The sequence below is a fragment of the Ictidomys tridecemlineatus genome, chromosome 4 (genome assembly GCF_052094955.1).
Source record: "Ictidomys tridecemlineatus isolate mIctTri1 chromosome 4, mIctTri1.hap1, whole genome shotgun sequence".
In the NCBI taxonomy this organism is placed as follows: Eukaryota; Metazoa; Chordata; class Mammalia; order Rodentia; family Sciuridae; genus Ictidomys; species Ictidomys tridecemlineatus.
The window spans coordinates 70,599,736-70,619,197 of record NC_135480.1 but is presented as its reverse complement, the minus strand read 5'-3'; the positions used below and the strand labels follow the sequence as shown (position 1 = coordinate 70,619,197).

Genomic DNA, 19,462 nt, shown 5'->3' with positions numbered 1-19,462 from the left:
ACCCACCCACCCCCCGCCACACACATACAACATTGAATCATAAGAAAAATTCTAGTTGGCCTTGTACACAGTTTAATAAAAAGAGGGCTGGGGATGTGGCTCAAGCAGTAGCGCACGTGCCTGGCATGCGCGGGGTGCTGGGTTCGATCCTCAGCACCACATAAAAAAAAAATTTTTTAAAAATAAAGATGTTGTGTCCACCAAAAACTAAAAATAAATATTAAAAAAAAATCTCTCTCTCTCTCTCTCTCTCTCTCTAAAAAAAAAAGAATAAAAAGATTTACATAAAAATGTTCACTAAGCATTGTTTGTACAAGCTAGAAATTGAAACCAACTAAATATCTATCAATAGAAGTATGAATAAATTCTGATGAAATGAAGGAGAATACATGTATATAACTATATGGTTAAAACTCAAAAACATTGTTGAACAAACAAAATAAACTAAATAATTATACACATAACATGATGTCATTTATATAAAGAACTAATAAACACCAAAATCTGTATATAACATTTATCTCTGGAATTGGAAGGGATGACAACTGAGAAGAGTGCTCAGGGACTTTAAATATATCCACAATATTCTACCTCTTTTCTAAAAATCTGAATTAACTACATGAAAAAATGTTATGATGGGTATTCATGATGTTATCTTCTATAAGTTATGCTCTATGCTTACCTTTGGAATCCAAAGCCCAAACTAGCCCAAGTGGCAAGATCTCACAGGAAGGCTCACATTAAAGTGCCCCATTTAAGCCAGAATAACCACCATCATCTGAGTGAAAAAGCCTTCAAAAAAGTCTAGCCCCAGACATAAATCTTTCAGCTAAAGCCACAGATGTAATACAAAAGAGAGAAACTGCCCCTGGAATCCATATTCTTGGTTCACTGATGAGTATGAACAGTTATTTTATGACCCTAAGTTTTGGGATAATTTGTTATAAAGTCCTAGTATAGTAGAATATCCAAATGTTAGACTGAATTGAAAGGAAAACTATTTGCAGTGCCTAGCATAAGATTTCATCCTGGTCTGTAAATTTACAAAACTGCTATAGGTGTAAACTTACCTTTTAATATGCATAGCTTCTTACCTCCAAGCTTCCAGAATGTGCTGCCCAATGCAAAGGGGTAAATTTATGGAGAACATCAACTTCATTAATGTTGGCTCCACGTTCCACTATTTCTGAAAGCTGCTTTACGTCTCCAGCTCGTACTGCATCATGAATGCTACCAAAATGTACCTTCTTCCTGGCACCTATTAAAAAATCAAATTGGTTGAGACTTATTTTTTTTAATATTTTTATTAGTTGTTGATGGACCTTTATTTTTTTCATTTATTTATATGTGGTGCTGAGAATCGAACACGGTGCCTCAGACATGCTAGGCAAGCACTCTACCACTGAGCCACAACCCCAGCCCCTGGTTGAGACTTATTACAGAACTATGAATCATTTCAGTTTTGTAAAAATTTACTGCAAAGATGTTTATTATTAACATTTTCATTAGACTTCTGGCTTTAGCTCTGACACGAAAAGAGCATGAAGGTTGACACTCATATTCTTATAGGAAAAAAACTGAATACACTGAAAATAAACAACTTTCCTTGTGTCCATAAGACAGCTGAGGCCTCAGGGAAAACTGCTATTATAAATCTGGGGAGAAAGTTAAATACAGAGAAATATAGTCGAGTTCAACTTATTTGGAACATAAGGTGCTGGAGACATAAACTGGCAGAAGACTTGAACAGTAATTCTGATGACTTGCCCAGGCTGAATATGACTATCCTAAAAGTGGGAAACTTGCAGGGACTTAGGAAGACTTAGGAAACCCCTACACTTTCATATATTTTACCTTCAGAAGCAACATGAGGATACTACTACGAGAAGTGAAGAACAGTCTCCTCACATCTTTGATATGGGGGAAGGGAACATGACCATTTTGAAATATGCTCAGTGTTTTCTTTAAAACAAAAAATAGACTACCTGGGCTTGGAATGTAGCTCAGAAGTAGAGCACTTACTTGCCTAATATAGGTAAGGTCCTGGTCCAATCCCCGATACTGTAAGGGGGGGGGGGAGAGACCTACTTTCCAGTTAAGAAAAGTTTACCAGAGCCTATCTCACATATGGATATATTTTATCAATATGTTTTTCTTTCTAATTTATTTGTCTTATAGTAAGAAAGAAATGGCTGGTCACAATTTTTAGTGCATACACTCTAGTGGTTTATATTCTATAATTCAACCTATTAAACATCAAGAGTGCATTGTCAGGCTTACTGTTCTGCGAAATATTTAATGTGCATTGTGAACCAGAGGCAATAAAAATTATCTAAGTATGAAGAGACAGTTACTAAAGAAGCAAGAAGGAGTACATAGTTCAATGCAATCATTCCCCCTAAGCAAAACTAACCCAAAAAAAATATTGAAAAGTTACTCTGAAAACAACTAAACTAACTTGTATTGACATATTTATAATCAGAATATTAATTTCTTCTAATTACTTTTGATAGGGTCTCATTATGTTGTACAAACTGATTCATCAATCCTTCTATCTCAGTCTCTCAAGTGGCTGGTACTACAGACACATGCCACCATATCCAGTAGAATGTTAATTTGTTAAGGCTAGATAATCTTATCTTGTACTAGAATCACATCTTCTACTAACTCTTGGCAAAACAGTATAAATGTACTCAAAATCCTTCTGAATATCTATCTTGTACCAAGCATTACAAAACATGATGGAAAATAGACATGGATTAAATACGTTTTCTTTAAACCAGTACAACAAGTAGAATTCTACCCACTCTACTCCCATTTTGTACAAGGATACTATCCTGATCACCAAGCCCCGATTCCAAACTGCTACTCATTGGCTACTGCTAGTCTATAGAACAAAGTCCAAAATCTCTGAATGATGATCTGTGCTCTTCCATAATTTGGACCCATATGATTTTATGGAATTTTTATCACCACATCCCTTTCCAAATTAACTCATTAATTCATACACCATTCACTTAGAATTAGTGTAACCATAAAATAAAAGATGAAGTATTCTCAGATTAGTAGAGAAGAAATAAACACAATTTAGGAAATAACATGATAGGGCCGGGCATGATAGTACACACTTGTAAGTAATCCCAGCAGTTTGGGAGGCTGAGACAAGAGAATCGAGGGTTCAAAGCCAGCCTCAGCAATGGCAAAGTGCTAAGCAATTCAGTGAGACCCTGTCTCTAGATAAATATAAAATAGGGCTGGAGTATGGCTCAGTGGTCAAGTACCTCTGAGTTCAATCCCCGGTGCCAAAAAAAAAACATAACATGGTAAGAGCAATGACCAAAATATTTACAGGAATGTATGTAACCACAGATAACTTCCAACTCAGCTAGAACAGGAGGGCAAGGGAATAGAAAAAGATTCCCAGAGAAGGTAAAATCTTAGACGAAACTTCAAGAATTATCAGGAGTTTACCAAGTAAAGTGGGAGCAGTGGAGTTTATCAAGTAAGGTTGGGAGCTGTGAAAGGCATCCTAGACAAAAATGAACATTAGGATATGGTTTAAATTTTAAAAATAAGAAAATAAAAGTCCTATTGCTGAAGCATAAAGTAGAAGAGGCTTGAACAAGACAAGGGATAGACTATGGTAGAAGTTGTGAAAATACAAATAACAAAAAAAAAAACACAACCTTCCCCTTGAGCATACAGTGGAGAATCATTGAGGATTAACTGATTGATTGATTGATTGATTGATTGATTGATACATGAGATTGAACCCAGAGGAGCTTCACCACATCCCCAGATCTTTTTTTATTTTTTATTTTGAGACAGGGTCTCGCTAAGTTTCTTAGGGCCTCACTAAGTTGCTGGAACTGGCTTTGAACTTGCAATGCTCTTGCCTTAGCCTCCCAAGATGCTGGGATTACAGGCATGTGCCACCATGCCTGACTCACTGGGGAATTTTAAACAGAAGAATTATAATGATCATATATTAGGCCATGAAACAAGTTTTTAAAATTGAAAAAAAATTGAAATCATGTCCTATACCTGATCACAATGAAATGAAACTAAAACTCAATAGCAAGAGAAACTTTACAAATTCTATAAATACATAAAGACTGAATAACATGCTCTTGACTTTCATTGAGAAAGTCAGAAGGAAATTTTTAAAATTCCTTGAAACAAATGAAATAAAACACACCCAAATCTGTGGAATACAGAAAAATACTGAAAGTTTATGGCATCAAGTGCCTACATCAAAAAAATAGTAACATTTCAAATAAACAACCTAATGGTACATCTCATTGTCTTAGAAAAACAAGAACAAACCAAACCCCAAATTAGTAGAAGGGAACAAATAATAAATAAATAAAGGAAAAGGAGTCTAAAAGAACAATACAAAGGATCAAGGAAACAAGGAGTTGTTTCTTGAAAAGATAAAATCCACAAACCTTTTAGCTAGATTACACAAAAGAGAGAGAAAAAAAAGAGCTAAATAAATAAAATTAGATCTGAAAAAGGAGACGTTACAATTGCTACCATAGAAATGCAAAGGATCACTAGGGATAATTTTTTTAAAACTCTATGCTGACAAATTGGTAAATCTAAAAGAAATGGACAAATCACTGGACACACATGAACTAGTAAACTGAACCAAGAAAATATAAAAATCATGACTAGACCAATTAACAAAGAATAAGACTGAATTACTGAAAAAAAGTCTCCCAACAAAGGAAAGCACAGGACCAGATGGCTTCACTGCTAAATTTTACCAAACTTTTAAAGAACTAACACCAATCCTTCTCAAATCATTCCATATATTTGAAAGGGAAGGAATCCTAATGAGAGACCCCACCACGGGAACATGGAAATTCAAGTCTTGCACAACGATAAAACCACAAGATGTTGTTCTATTTAGATAACCCAGAGACCAGGGCAGGCTTAAGCAAATAGGGTAAAAACAGGAACAGAAAGGACAGGATGCAATTTTATGGTTTCTCCGAGAACATAAAGTGGAAAAACAAGTTTACCCCCTAGGTGACCTAAATGCTGGATTCAGAGGAACCAATAAAATGACTGTTGCTGTGCTAAGCTGAAAACTAACCCCCTGCTCCCTATAAAAGATCTGTACCCTAAAGCCCGGTGTGCCAGTTCACCGAAGCTTCGGCTGAGGCATTGCTGAGCACCCGCAGGCGCCTGTGTAGTAATAAACTGCCTCTTTCGTGTGTTTCATTCCGGGCTGGACATCTGAGGGTCTTTCATTTTGGAGGTCCCACCAAGATCACTTCTACCCAGATCCCTATCTGGAAAACACTCGACATCACTGGGAGGTAAGGAGGTAAGCTGGCCAGCTCGAGCTCATTGGTTTTGTTGGTCTTGTGTTCAATGTCTTGCGCAGCGTTTGTAAGACTACGCGTAGTCATCAGGTATTCAGAGGCAGCTTGAGAAGGAGTTGACGAACTCGGACTTCTCCCCTGCCACCCTGGGAGACGTCCCAGGGATTAGACGGGTCCATTTCGTAGGGACCCCCAGTGTTTCCGAAGGATACACTGTCTTAGTAGGCAACAGAGAAGTACGAACTTCTCTCAGGCCATCTGATAGTTTCGGTTTCTGCCGAAGCTGCACAGCGCTCTTCCTGTTTGGTCTCGTTTTCGTGTCTTTGTGTTTGCTCCTTTACCTTTTCTTTCTATCTGGAACCAGCATGGGACAATCAATAACAACTCCTTTGAGCCTCACTTTAGATCATTGGCAGGACATTCAAAATCGGGCAAACAATCTGTCCGTAGAAGTCAAGAAAAAGAAATGGAAAACACTTTGTACCTCAGAATGGCCAGCATTCAACATCGGCTGGCCTGCAGAAGGGACTTTTAACCTTGACCTTATCTTGCAGGTGAAATCCTGAGTCTTCGTCCACGGTCCTCACGAGCCTGCCTTCACCTCTCAGGTAAGTCAGATGGTGGCCAATACATTGGGGATTAATTGGAAATTACATTGTGCTTATAGACCCCAAAGCTCAGGACAGGTAGAAAGAATGAATAGGACCATCAAGGAGACTTTAACCAAATTAACGCTTGAAACTGGCACTAGAGACTGGGTACAACTCCTACCTTTAGTTTTATATCGGCCGGGAATACCCCAGGCCCTCAGGGATTAACCCCATTTGAAATTATGTACGGTGCCCCACCACCCACTGTTAACTTTTATGAACCTGAAATCTATGCCTCCCCTACCCCATCTATGCAGACTCATTTGCGCGCACTGCAACTAGTCCAGAACCAGGTTTGGAAACCATTGGCAGCGGCATATAAGGAAGAGCTCAAAACCCCCTCAGTGCCACATTCCTTCGAAATTGGAGACACCGTCTGGGTGCGCAGACACCAGAATAAGAACCTCGAACCACGGTGGAAGGGACCCTACACCGTTCTGTTGACCACTCCTACTGCAGTCAAAGTGGACGGCATCACCGCCTGGATCCATGCTTCCCACGTAAAGGCTGCACATCCACAAGATTCCACAGACACCTCTCCAAATCCAGGATGGAAGCTGCAACGCACCCAGAACCCGCTAAAGATAAGACTTACCCGCTGTTGATTCTCCTTGCCTTGTATTTCGCTCTCCCTGCATCAAATGCTAGTCCCCATGTCCCTATGAGTCAAACTTGGCAAGTACTCACTCCAAATGGGATAATAGCTTGGTCCATCACAGCTACCCATTACCCTGGAACCTGGTGGCCCCCTCTTTTCCTTGATCCTTGCAAGCCAATGTGGGGACAAGCCCTAGATATTAAAGGGAATCAACGCCTCCATCATAAGATCCAAGAAGCCTGTCCCTGTCCCTTGGATAGCTTCTATGTCTGCCCGAGAGACGGTAGAAATCCAGCCCAAATACGTACTTGTGGGGGAGATGACACATTTTTCTGCTCCTCCTGGGGTTGCGAGACCACAGGGGATACCTACTGGAACCCCACCTCAAGCTGGGATCTAATACAGGTAGCCAAGAACTACACGGGCAAAACAGGATCAGGCTGCCACTTAAAAATAAACTTTACTCCGAAAGGTAAAAGAACAATAAATCCCTGGCTTGCCGGTAGAGCGTGGGGTCTCCGATGGTACATGGCTGGATATGACCCAGGCTTCATATTTATAATTAAGTTAACCCAAACCCCAGTTGCGACTAATTTAATAGGGCCTAACCCCGTACTTGGAGACCAAAAGGTTCCCTCACCACCCAGACAGTGATGCAGTTCATGAAAGAGAGACTTTCTATAATCCAAACCATGGTCCTTACTCAACAATACCAGTTGCTCCAGCAACAAGCAGGATCACAGACTGATCTGGTCCAAGAACTCGAACAGACAGAACAATGGATATAAGATTCTATCCATGATATAGAAAAGGGGGGAGTGAGAGACCCCACCACGGGAACATGGAAATTCAAGTCTTGCACAACGATAAAACCACAAGATGTTGTTCTATTTAGATAACCCAGAGACCAGGGCAGGCTTAAGCAAACAGGGTAAAAACAGGAACAGAAAGGACAGGATGCAATTTTATGGTTTTTCAGAGAACATAAAGTGGAAAAACAAGTTTACCCCCTAGGTGACCTAAATGCTGGATTCAGAGGAACCAATAAAATGACTGTTGCTGTGCTAAGCTGAAAACTAACCCCCTGCTCCCTATAAAAGATCTGTACCCTAAAGCCCGGTGTGCCAGTTCACCGAAGCTTCGGCTGAGGCATTGCTGAGCACCCGCAGGCGCCTGTGTAGTAATAAACTGCCTCTTGCTTTTGCAGCCAGCGTTTCACGTGTTTCATTCCGGGCTGGGGATCTGAGGGTCTTTCACTTCCACACTCATTCTATAAGGCTAGCTTAACCCTGTTTCCAAAACCTGACAAAAACACAACAAAAAAAGAGACCAATATCTCTGATAAACATAAATGCATAAGTCCTCAACAAAATACTAGCAAATCAAATTTAATAGCACATTAAAAAGATCATATATCATATCACATCAGTTTCATTTCAGGGATGCAAGTATGATTCAACATAAACAAATCAAGGTCTGGGGATATAGCATAGCAGTATAGCAAAAATAAATAAATAAATAAACTCAACATATGCAGATCAACAAATGTAATACAAATAAGATGAAGGATAAAAGTAATAAAAATCAGCTGGGTATATATACCTTTACTCCCAGCTATCTGGGAAGCTGACAGAAGGATCACTTGAGCCCAGGAGTTCAAGATTAGCTAAGGTGACATAGTAATAATACCCTACGAAAGAAAAATTTTTTTCTAATTAAAAAAAATAATTCATATTATCATCTCAAGAGTCAGAAAAAAGTATTTGATAAAATTCAACATTCCTTTATGATAAAATTCCTGAAAAAATTAGGTATAGAAGGATCATACCTCAACATAATAAAGGCTATATATGACAAACTCATAGCCAACATCATACTGAATAGGGAAAAATGAAAATCATTTCCTCTGAGATTATGAACTTCAGTGGACACATTGGTGCACACCTATAAAAACAATTACTCAGGAGGCTCAAGCAGGAGAAGTACAAGTTCAAAGCCAACCTCAGCAACTTTTAAAGACACTATCCCAAAATAAAAATAAAAGGGCTGGGAATGTGGCTTCAGTGGTAGAGTGGCCCCTGGATTCAATAACAAGCACCATGAAAAAAAACAATCAAGAACAAGACAAGGGTGTCCATTCTCACTGCTCTAAAGTATCAGAAGTTTTAGTTGTAGCAACTGGGCAAGAAAAATAAAAGGTGTACAACTAGGAAAGGAGGAAGTCAAATTTGCAGATGATATGATTCTAAACAGAAAAACCTAAAGACTGCACCAAAAGACTCTTAGAAACTGACAAATGAATTCAGTAAAATAGCAGAATACAAAATCAAAAATCAGAAATGGGTAGTTTTTCTCTATCAGTTATGAATTTGCTGACAAACCATAAAAGTAACCCCATTTGCAATAGCCACAAAAACAATTTTAAAAAACCTAGGGATAAACTTAACTAAGAAGTTTCAATGAAATTCAATGAAAATTCCAAGCACTAATAAAAGAAATTAAAGAAGACATTAAAAGATGGAAAGACCTCCATATTCATTGATTTAAAGAATTAATAACATTAATTAATTATACTGTCGGCTGGGGTTGTGGCTCAGTGGTAGAGCACTTCCCTCGAACATGTGGGGCACTGGGTTCCTTCCTCAGCACCACATAGAAATAAATAAACAAAATAAAGGTGTTGTGGCCATCTACAACTCAAAAAAATATTTTAAAAAAATGTTCATACTCTCCAAAGAGATTTAAAGATTCAATGCAATCCCTTTCAAAATACTAATGGCATTCTTTACAGAACTAGGAAATACAATCCTAAAATTCATATAGAAGTACAAAAGATCCCAAGTGGCCAAAACAACCTGATTTCAAGATACACTACAGAGCCACAGTAATCAAATCAGCAGTATAACAGCATAAAAATAGACATATAAACCAATGGAACAGAACAGAGAGCCCAATGTTTTAACAAAAAGTGTTGGGAAAACTCGATATCTGCATGCAAAAGATTGAAACTTAACTCCTCTTACCCTGTACAAAAATCAACTCAAAAATAAATCAAAAACCTTAAGGAAAGCCCTGAAATTCTAAAACTACCAGAGGAAAACATAGGAGAAATACTTCAAGATACTGGTACTTAACAATGGTACAGGAAATGAGTTTCTGGACAGGACTCCAAAAGCACAGGCAACAAAAGCAAAATATGACAAATGGGATAACATCAATCTAAAAAGTATCGACACAGCAAAGGAAACAATCGACATAGTAAAGAAAAAAAATATTTGCCAGCTATTCATCTGACCTAAGATGAATAATTCTAGAATATATAAGAACTCAAAAAAACTTAACAAGTAAAAAACAAGTAATATAATTTTTAAATGAGCAAATGAGCTGAATACATATTTCTCAAAAAAGAAGTACAAATGGCCAATAAACATGAAAAAAATCTCAATATCATTAGCCATTAAGGAAATGCAAATCCAGATTATAATAGGGTCCATCTTACCCCAGTTAGAATGAATATTACCAAAACAAATAAGCAAAAAACAAAACAAACAAAAAACACTGGCAAGAATGTAGAAAAAAAGGAATGCTTATAAACTATTGGTAGGAAAATTAATTAGTACAGTCACTATACAAAACAATATGGAGATTCCTCAAAAAACTAAAAATGAAACTATCATATAATCCAGCTTTACCTTTCCTGGGTATATACCTGAAGTCATCATAACAAAAAGAGATACCTACACAGGACTAGGGTTGTGGATCAGTGGTAGAGCAGTCACCTAGCATTTATAAGGACTGGGTTCAATTCTTAGTACCACATAAAAATAAAATAAAGGTATAAAAAAGAAGATAGATATTTAAAAAGAGAGAGATACCAACATACCCATGTTTACTGATGCACATTCACAATAACCAAGCTATGGAATCAGCCTAGGTACCAATACATAGATGAATGGATAAAGGAAATACAGTATTCATACACAATGGAGTATTGTTCGGTAATGAAGAATAATGAGCTGGGCACTCAGAAGTCTGAGGCAGGGGTGAAGAAAAAAAAAGTACTAAAAAAAAAAAGAATAAAATCCTATCTTTGCAGCAAAATGGGTGGAACTGAAGGATATCATGTTAGGTGAAATAAGCCAGACACAGAAAGTATTTCATACGAGGAACTTAAGGGAAAAAAAAGTTATTTGAAAGTAGAAAAATATAATGAGAAAGGTGCCACAGTCAGGGAGTGGAGGGATTGAAAGGAGAGTGGATGGGCACTATGAACATGTGATATGTGCATGTATGGAAATATCACCATGAATCCCATTAATTTGTATAATTAGTGTATGTTATTAACAAAATCCAAAGTACCTCAGGCACAATTCAGTTACATTTCTATTAAATTGCACTCATTTCATCCACTATGGGTCAGCATGTTGGCAAATTATACAAAAATCCAGCATAATGATGTAATGAGATATCATTTTCTGCTAACTTTTTTCAACAAATACCCATTAATCACCCACACTGTACCAGACATTTTATGCCTGTTATCTGAGCCCTGCAAGCTAAGTCTGATACTATTTTATACCTAAGGAAATTGAAGGCAGAGATTTCAAGTAGGATTCCTAACTGTCAAAGAGAAGATAAATTGAAACTAGGATGATCTATTTCCAGATTCAAGCTATAGCAAAGTTGAACTAAAACATACACACTAAACAAACAGAAACTGTTCCAATTTCCCTAACTACCAGAAAAAAAAAAACCTACATTGAAGAATAAGTGGGAGAATGAGATAGAAGTATGATGGTAATGAAATAGAAAGTTAAAATATAAAGACAGAGTGTACTATCTTTTTTAAAAAAGGAATTAAATGATCAGATTTTTAACAATGAGTTTATATGGCTGGTAGTGAGAAAATTATTGACTAGGGGGCAAAACGGCAAGATTAGCGAGTCAGGGAGACTATGTAAGAACATAAATACCACTTTAGACCAGAATAATTGAGACCCTCAACTAAGACAGTAGCAGTGAAACAAATGAAAACAAATTCAACAGATAGTAATGGAAAAAGGATGACCTGAACTTGGATGAGTATAGTGGGTGAAATAAGGAAAGAGTAGTGGAATAAATCCAAAGTATTTTAGTCACTTAAATGCAATCTTGCCATTGCGATAGAAAACATTAAGGGATATAAGAGTTTATGGATACAAAATTGCATTTTGGGCTGGAAATATAGCTCAGTTGGTAGAGTGCTTGCCTTGCTGCACAAGGTCCAGGGTTCAATCCCCAGCACCCTCCCCCAAAAAAAATTACATTTTGGGTATCATAATCTTGAGGTGCCCAAGGAAGTTTTCCAAAAAAGAGATGCATACTTAAGTTTGCAGTTTAGAGGAGAGATGTGGAATTCAGGCCTCAGTGTTAGGCCTGTAGAAAGCTTTTTCTGACCCTCTTCTCACCCCATAATAAAACCAATGGAACTTTATTTTTATGTTCCTTTCCAATACTTAATCACATTAGTCAGTATAAGACAGATTATGCGCCTGCCTTCTTTAATGTTATTTCCTTGCAACACTGCCCACGGTAGACACTAAATATTTATGAAGATTTGAATGAATAACACAGAACAGAAGCCACAGTACATGACAGGAAAAAAAAAAGGGACCACTTTTAGATGGCACCATCAAGGGAAGAAAACAACACTTAAGAATAGAGTAAAGTAAGTCAGCAAAGGAGAAGACCCAATAGAGTGAAAAGAAAAAAAAAAAACTAGGTGAGCCTAAATTATTATCTCCACAGGATCAAATACTGCAGAGAAGTCAGGTAATAACTTAAAAGGATCCAAAAGATTAAACCAGAGTTGATGTCAATTTGAGCAAGAAGTTTCAAAGGATGCGGATCAAAATAAAGGGGGAAATGAGAGATGATGACGGATGGGTGAATAGTCTGGGGAATCAGTGAAAATAAAGAAGGGGAAAGAAGGCGTGACTATTCTAAACGGAAAATGCCAGCAGAGACTAGGGCTGCTGTGGGCTGATGTGTGAAAAGAAGTGTGGCAAAGTCAAGAGCCAACAAAATAGTCTGACTCACACGTGTTTGCAGTCTCCTTAAAGGAAGAGGAAGGGCCCGAATTGGCCACCCCAGGCATGGTGCAATCCCTCAGACTCCCGGGAGGAGTGGAATCCAGGCCCCTGCTGCTGCGGCGGTCTTCACTTGCTCTCACCCAGGAGCCACTGTAGCGGCTGCAGCCGTCTTCGTCGTCGTCGCTGGGACGGTAGCCAGAGTCCTCCCTGCTTGCTCTCTCCCAAGAAACCCTACCTCGGGAACCTTCGTCTTCACTTTCTCTCTCCCGGAAGCCACGGAGACGGCGACCGGCGTTTTCGCTAACGCTCACCCCCGAGGAGTCGCTGGCCACATAGCCGCGGTCCTCACTTACTCCGTCCCAAGAACTACTGGGGTAGTGGCTACCATCCACACTCCCTCTCTCCCAAGAGCCACTGAGTCGGCGGTTGTGGTCTCTGACTGTAGCACCAGAGTCGCTCGAGTGCGGGTCGCCGACGTCACTTGAACTCAAGTCGCTGCTGGGGAAGCCGCGGTCTCCCCTCACTTTCACCCAAGAGCTGCTGTGACGGTGACCACCATCTCCCTTGACTCTCTCCCGAAAGGCACAGCGGTGGTGGCCTATGTCTCCAACGACTCTCCGCGAGTCCCTGCGGGAGAAGCCGACGTCTTCACCCACTCTTCCCAAGGAGACCTTGAGGCGATTGTCGCCTTCTTCACGTTTTCTCTCCCTGTTGTCGGCGAGACAAAGTCCCTGGGCTTCGGCAACTCTTCCCCTGGAATGGGCGCCGTGAGAACCGTGTCGGCCGTTTACCTTCCACGCATGATGGCTGGTACGGCGGCCGCCGTCTTCATTTACTACTCCCCGCGAGTCGCTGTGGCGGCGGCCGCCGTCGGCGGAAGCCCTTTCCTCTGAGTCGCTTTCCAGCGTCCCGACTCCGGCCACCTGGAGGGAGTGGTGGCGGAGCCGTTGCCTTGGAAACGAGTAAACTTCCGGCGTAGTGCGGTAATTTCCGTTTGCTTATTGATACGTCACTTCCTACTTCCTTCCTTTCACCTTTTTCAAGGCTTTGCTTCTAGAGCGGAGGGAAGGAGGTGTGGATCAGTATTCGGTGAGATTTTTTGATCCGTCTTGAAGAACCTATCGAAGCCTGAGGTTCGTCTTGAGAACAGCTTGTCATCCATCTCGCCCTCTATCGCTCAGCGACCCAAATGGAGGCCCCAGGACTGCAGTCTGCATAGGTGACCTGTGTAGCGCGGGCCGGGTGGGGCCTTTTCGTCCTTGGCAAACCTAATATACTTTTTCAGTGCTGATTGGAAGAAAATCTGTTCTTATCCTGTCATTTCACAAATATTGAGAAAGACCTAAGAGAGAATTTAGCAGCTACAGCCGCTGGCGTTATTGAGTGCCTACTAATGCCGGGTTCTGTGATTATCTCGATAGGTGTTAATCCCCGTTTTACAGGTCAAGACTCAATATATCAGTAATTTTCTAACGTCGGACAGCAGGTAAGTTGTAAAGCCGGTGTAAAACACAGGTCATTCATTCGTCAAAAGACTGCTCCAGGTCTTCTAACCTCAAATCCAGATTTCTTCCACTGTAACATGTTCCTATTCAACAATCTGACTAAATCTTTCTCTCCAACTCCATTGATTAACACAATCGCTTCCATTCACTATTTGTTGTAAATTTATGGGTCAGGTTTTGTGCCAGCAACCGAAAATACTAAGAGTTTTCTGCCCTTCAGGGATATGGCCCATCTTGCTTCCCCTCTCAGCTGTTTTTTCCACTATTAATGCCTTGGCACACGTATCTTCTCCCTTCAGGAATAATGAACTGGGGTCCTGGAAACACTTTTTAATATATGTGCTGTGCTGTTCCTCCTACCCAAAACTACCCTGCCTCCCCCATCCCCAAACCATCATCCCACCCTCCAGCTTTGTCCAGAGGACACATTTGGGGAATTCTGCAGACACTACCTCTTCTCTTTTGAGGTACAATTGCCTTTCTTGAACATAGCATCTTGTAATTAATAATAACTGCCATTTACTGAATTCATAAATCACTCCACCCCCACTATATGGAGTGCTTTATTTTAGTTTTCTTCTATAATTTATACTGCAGCCTTCCAAAATAGATATTCCTTTTTACAGATTAAAAAAAAAAGGCACAAAAGTTTATTGCTTAAGAATACACAGTAAAAATATCTGAATGAAGAGTCCAATTTAGGTCCTTCAATCTTGCTACACATATTCTCAGAGTCTTAATTTCCACAATCTATATCAATTAGGTCACTTATCACCTTTGTATTGTAATTGCCTATTTAACAGTTCTCACTTCCACCCCAACCTCCAGGGGTTCTGAGCTTCTGGAAGGTAGAGACTATATCTTATCCATCTTGGCATTCTTAACATCTGGAATATTTACTTCAAGGAAAGGGCTTAGTTGGAAGCTGTTGTGTGGATGAGTGTGGTGGCTTGAAAGATTGTCAGGTGGATGAACAGATAAAGTTTGAAAATAAGGTTTTTTATTATTAAAAAAGAAGCTTGGGATTAGTCTTCATTCCAATCTGATTTTAGAAATGGGTAACTGTGGCCATTAGTCTTTCATATTTATTGAGTTATAAATATGAGCAATTTTATGCTAAATGGTTCGCAGATAACTTTGAACCTAATCTTTACTGTTATTTTTATTTTTACAGATGAAGAAACAATTCATATTGGCCAAGATCGCATAACTAAAAGTTGAGGAGTTGGAACCTACTAAAACTGACTCCAAATTAATACAGTGCTTGTAGCCACTTCTGTAATAATGGTAAAGGCTTTACTTTTTGCTATGTTATATAGAGTGAAAGAACTCATGGAGGGAATGAGGCAGCACATGACAAACCTTTAAAGGGTACACACATACGAAGAAGAGTCAGTACAGGAAGCAGAAACAAGTAGCAGAGAAACAGATAAGGTTAAATCCCCAAAAATAAACTTAAGAGGAATTAAAAATAAAAGCAAGAATGAGCCAGACGTGGTGGCATACATCTGTAATCCCAGCATCTCAGGAGTCTAAAGCAGAAAGATTGCAAGTTCAAAGCCAGCCTCAACAACTTAGTGAGACCCTAAGCAGCTTGGCAAGACCCTATCTCAAAAAAAAAAATTTTTTTTTTAAATGAATATCCTAAAGTGTTCTATCTTTGACAAAAGTCACTAGAAACAAAACATTAAGAAAGGAGGAGTGTTCCCAATTATGAAGCTAACATAACCCTAACCAGCTCTCTCAAAATTTTATTTTTTAAGTCTTTATTTTGTTTATTTTTTTTGTGGTGTAGAAGATTGAACCCAGTGCCTCACACGTGCGAGGCAAGTGCTCTGCCACTAAGCCATAACCCCAGCCCTCTCTCAAAATTTAAATATACATTAGCTATGAATCAGCAACTGTCTGGTTGAAAAGTCTTCAAAATAACTTGCTGATGTACATATCTTATGATAGTCATTACAACACTTTGTATTTATAATTAATTAGGAAAAAACTTGAATATCCATTGGTAAAAAAAATGGCTGAATAAATTTTACTACATTTATAATACAGAATATTTCAGAGTGGTAGAAATGCAAATCTAAAGAAATTAATCAGCATGGAAAGAATTGTAAGATAACAGTGAAAAAAGATGTAAAATAATATATGTATGTGAGGGCTCGCTGGGGTTGTAACTTAGTGGTAGAGTACTTGCCTAGCATGTATGAGGCACTGGTTTCGACTCTCAACACCACAAATAAAGTCAAAGGTCCATTGACAACTAAAAAATATTTTAAAAATTGAAAAAAATTATATATATATGAAATCCCATTTAATTTTTTAAAAGAATCATAAGCTTAGAAAGGATCTATGCCATATTGTTAATTCAGTGATTATGCATAAGTGAAGAGAAGGTATGAAAGTATTCTTCAATTTTTTATGATTGTTCTTTTGATTTAGGAAAAAACTTTAAATCCTTACCAAATTAAAGATAGAAGCAAAGGAAAACATGTACTGTCACATAAAGCAAAGAAGGTAGTTTAAGAAATAATGAGCCAAGAGAGATTAAGTAGCTAAGAAAAGGACACTAGTTTTAGCAAAAAAAATCATTGATATACTGAGGAGAGCAATTTTAGTAAAACAGTGTATTAAAGATATAAAAACCAGATTTGCACAAGATTTCAAGGTAAGTGGCGAATTTTAAAGGAAGTTTCTTGTTGAGCGTGGTAGCACATGCCTATAATCCCAGTGGCTTGGGAGGCTTAGGCAGGAGGAATGCAAATTCAAAGCCAGAACTCGCAACTTAGGGAGGCCCTGTCTTTAAATAAAATATAAAAAGGACTGGGGATATCTGGCTCAATTGTTAAGCACCCTGGGTTCCATCTCTGGTATCAGAAAATAAAGGAAGTTTCTCAGTTGAAACAAGGTTCAGAATCCACGCTGGAGGAGACATCTAGCATTTCAGAGAATAGAAATTTGTTTTTTGAGTTGGAGATTGTGGGTCCGGTTTGTAAAAATTGCTTTCACCAACTTTTCCAGAGTAAAGTGATAAAGTATGGTCTCTCTCTCTCATCTCCCACAAATCACCTTTTGATATCTAGTTCCACAGAAGGGAGCAGGGCCAGCTATAGTCATATAAGTTACTTGGGTTTTAATTACCATCTCTTTCTGCTCATGTGCTCTAAACCCCCATGGGATAGTCTCACTGTTTTCCAGGCTGTCCTGGAACTCCTGGGCTCAAGTGATCCTCCTGCCTCAGCCTTTCCTGGATACCTGGAACTACAGATGTACATCACCCTGACTGCCCATGTACTCTTCTCTTTTACTCCCAGGCATTCTTATTCTCTCTTTGGTGCTTACCTCCAAATCCTCTCTGAGGTACCCTGTGAATACATTTTGGTCCTTATTTAACTTAACTTGTCCTCCTCTGCCCAACAAAGTACCCATTATCTCAGGGAGCTGACCCCATTTAGGATTAGGAGAGAACTTCCAGCTTCACAGAAGTTCAGGCATTTGACAAAAGCTCTTGACTTTTCATTTCTGCCTCCAATTTACCTATTTAGTCAACTACATCTTTCTATTTGCAGGTGTGGTTAGATACCTCTTTAGGTTTTCCTGAATATTTTTCATAAACCTCTTTCAGGGTGCTAACTAGTCTGCAAGACCAGCCGGCCAGCCAAAAAAACATAACTAGAATATAGACACCTTCATTTTGAGTTAAACTGTTACAATGGGAATTACTAAATTTGTAAATTATAAGTCCTTATTTTTTTCTTCCCAATGGTTATTTTTAACTTGTTTTTTAACTAACTTACTTTGAGATTGCTTTGTATTTTCCAGACCATCAAAATTGGAAAAGTTACACTAAGACCAGATATTATAAAGTAGGTATAAACTTAATGAAATGTCTACATTTTGGAGCATACACAACAATCTTCCTTTTATTCTTTTGCAAACTTGAACTTTCAAATTTCAAATATAATGTTCCACCTTTTCTGGGGCTTCCTTTAGCTTTCCTTGGTGCACTTTTCAGTGTTGATTACTAATTCTAGCTCCCAGGGCTGTGTTGAATATTAGTTTTCTATCTGATTTTGGTACCAAAATCTAAGGTGGCTGATTTCTAAATTGATTACTCTATCTGGCTGTTCATTAGAATTGACTGCAGAGCTTTCTAAATATTTGAGGTGCCCTTGAATGAGAATCAACTAAATGAGACTTGATAGATGAGGAATCTCTTAACTTTCACTGTGATTCTAATAGGCAGCTAGATTTAGGGCGGCGCTAGATCATTACCCCACATCTGGCTTCCCACCTCAGGAAAAATAGGAATTGAATTCCAACAGTAATTACCAATGACCATCTCACAAAAAGCATTGTCCTTCCTCCATTCCAAAGTTAGACCCTTACATTTCATTAACTCCCATCCACGCTACCCTTTGTACCTAGACTTGGCACCCATACTCAGCAGTTAAAGTATTTCTCAGTCTTACCATATATTTGTGACTTAATTTGTTGGCTAGCCCATCCCTTAAAGGTGTTGATTTTTTTTGTTTGGTTTTCCCTGTTGCCAAGTTTTTCCTACTCTACTTTTCTTGCCTTTTTTTTTTTTTTTTAATTGGGATGTTTCTTTTTGTTTTGCTTCCCTTCCCCCTTTGAATTTGTGGTTTATAATATTTACATTCTTCAGGACAGTGTCCATGTTAAATCTCTTATTTTTAACCAAAAATTTAATTATACATGAAAGTAAGAGTGTATTTAGACAGAATATACATACATAGAGTATAATTTAATTCTATTTAGGTGTGGTCATACATGATGTAGAATTACCCTGGTCATGTATACAAGGCTCTGAGTGTTATGACCAACTAATTTTATTCTCTCCTGTTCCCCTTCCCAGTCCCTTTTCCTTGTTTCCCTTTGTCTAATCCATGGGCTTCTATATTCTTCCCCTCCCCATCCTCCCTTGTTGTGGTTTAGCATCCATAAATCAGAACAATTGGCCCTTGGTTTTGGGGGGGATTGTCTTATTTCACTTAGCATGAAATAAGATCTACCCATTTACCAGCAAATGCCTTAATTTCATTCTTTATGGCTGAATAATATTCCATTGTGTGTATATACCACATTTTCTTTACCCATTCATCTGTTGAGGGACACCTACATTGTTCCATAGCTTGGCTATTGTGAGTTGAGCTGCTGACAAGAATATTTGCCTTCTTTCTTTAACACTTTTTTTCCCTTATCTTCCCAGCTGCCAGCTTTTTATTTCCCAAGGAATTGTCCTTGGCCCTCTTCTCTCTTATGGATACACTTGGTATGCTGA

The 19,462-nt window shown here is 38.7% G+C and overlaps 1 protein-coding gene and 1 long non-coding RNA gene across 2 annotated transcripts in view; one reads left to right on the top strand and one right to left on the bottom strand.

Annotated features, from left to right (window-relative positions):
• The window catches only part of Ankrd42 (ankyrin repeat domain 42), a 94,344-nt gene extending 80,172 nt beyond the window's left edge, over positions 1 to 14,172 (bottom strand). Inside the window, exons 1-3 of the mRNA XM_078044942.1 lie at positions 14,127 to 14,172; positions 12,660 to 13,649; positions 1,095 to 1,258 (exon numbers count right to left, since the gene is read on the bottom strand). Of these exons, the coding sequence (XP_077901068.1) occupies positions 1,095 to 1,258; positions 12,660 to 13,649; positions 14,127 to 14,172 (1,200 nt within the window). The remainder of the gene's footprint in view (positions 1 to 1,094; positions 1,259 to 12,659; positions 13,650 to 14,126) is intronic.
• On the top strand, positions 4,822 to 7,787 carry LOC120889666 (uncharacterized). The gene is made up of 3 exons (XR_005733691.2): positions 4,822 to 5,335; positions 5,888 to 5,941; positions 6,241 to 7,787. It is a non-coding gene; the product is annotated as an uncharacterized LOC120889666 (long non-coding RNA).
• Positions 14,173 to 19,462: the final 5,290 nt, after the last annotated feature.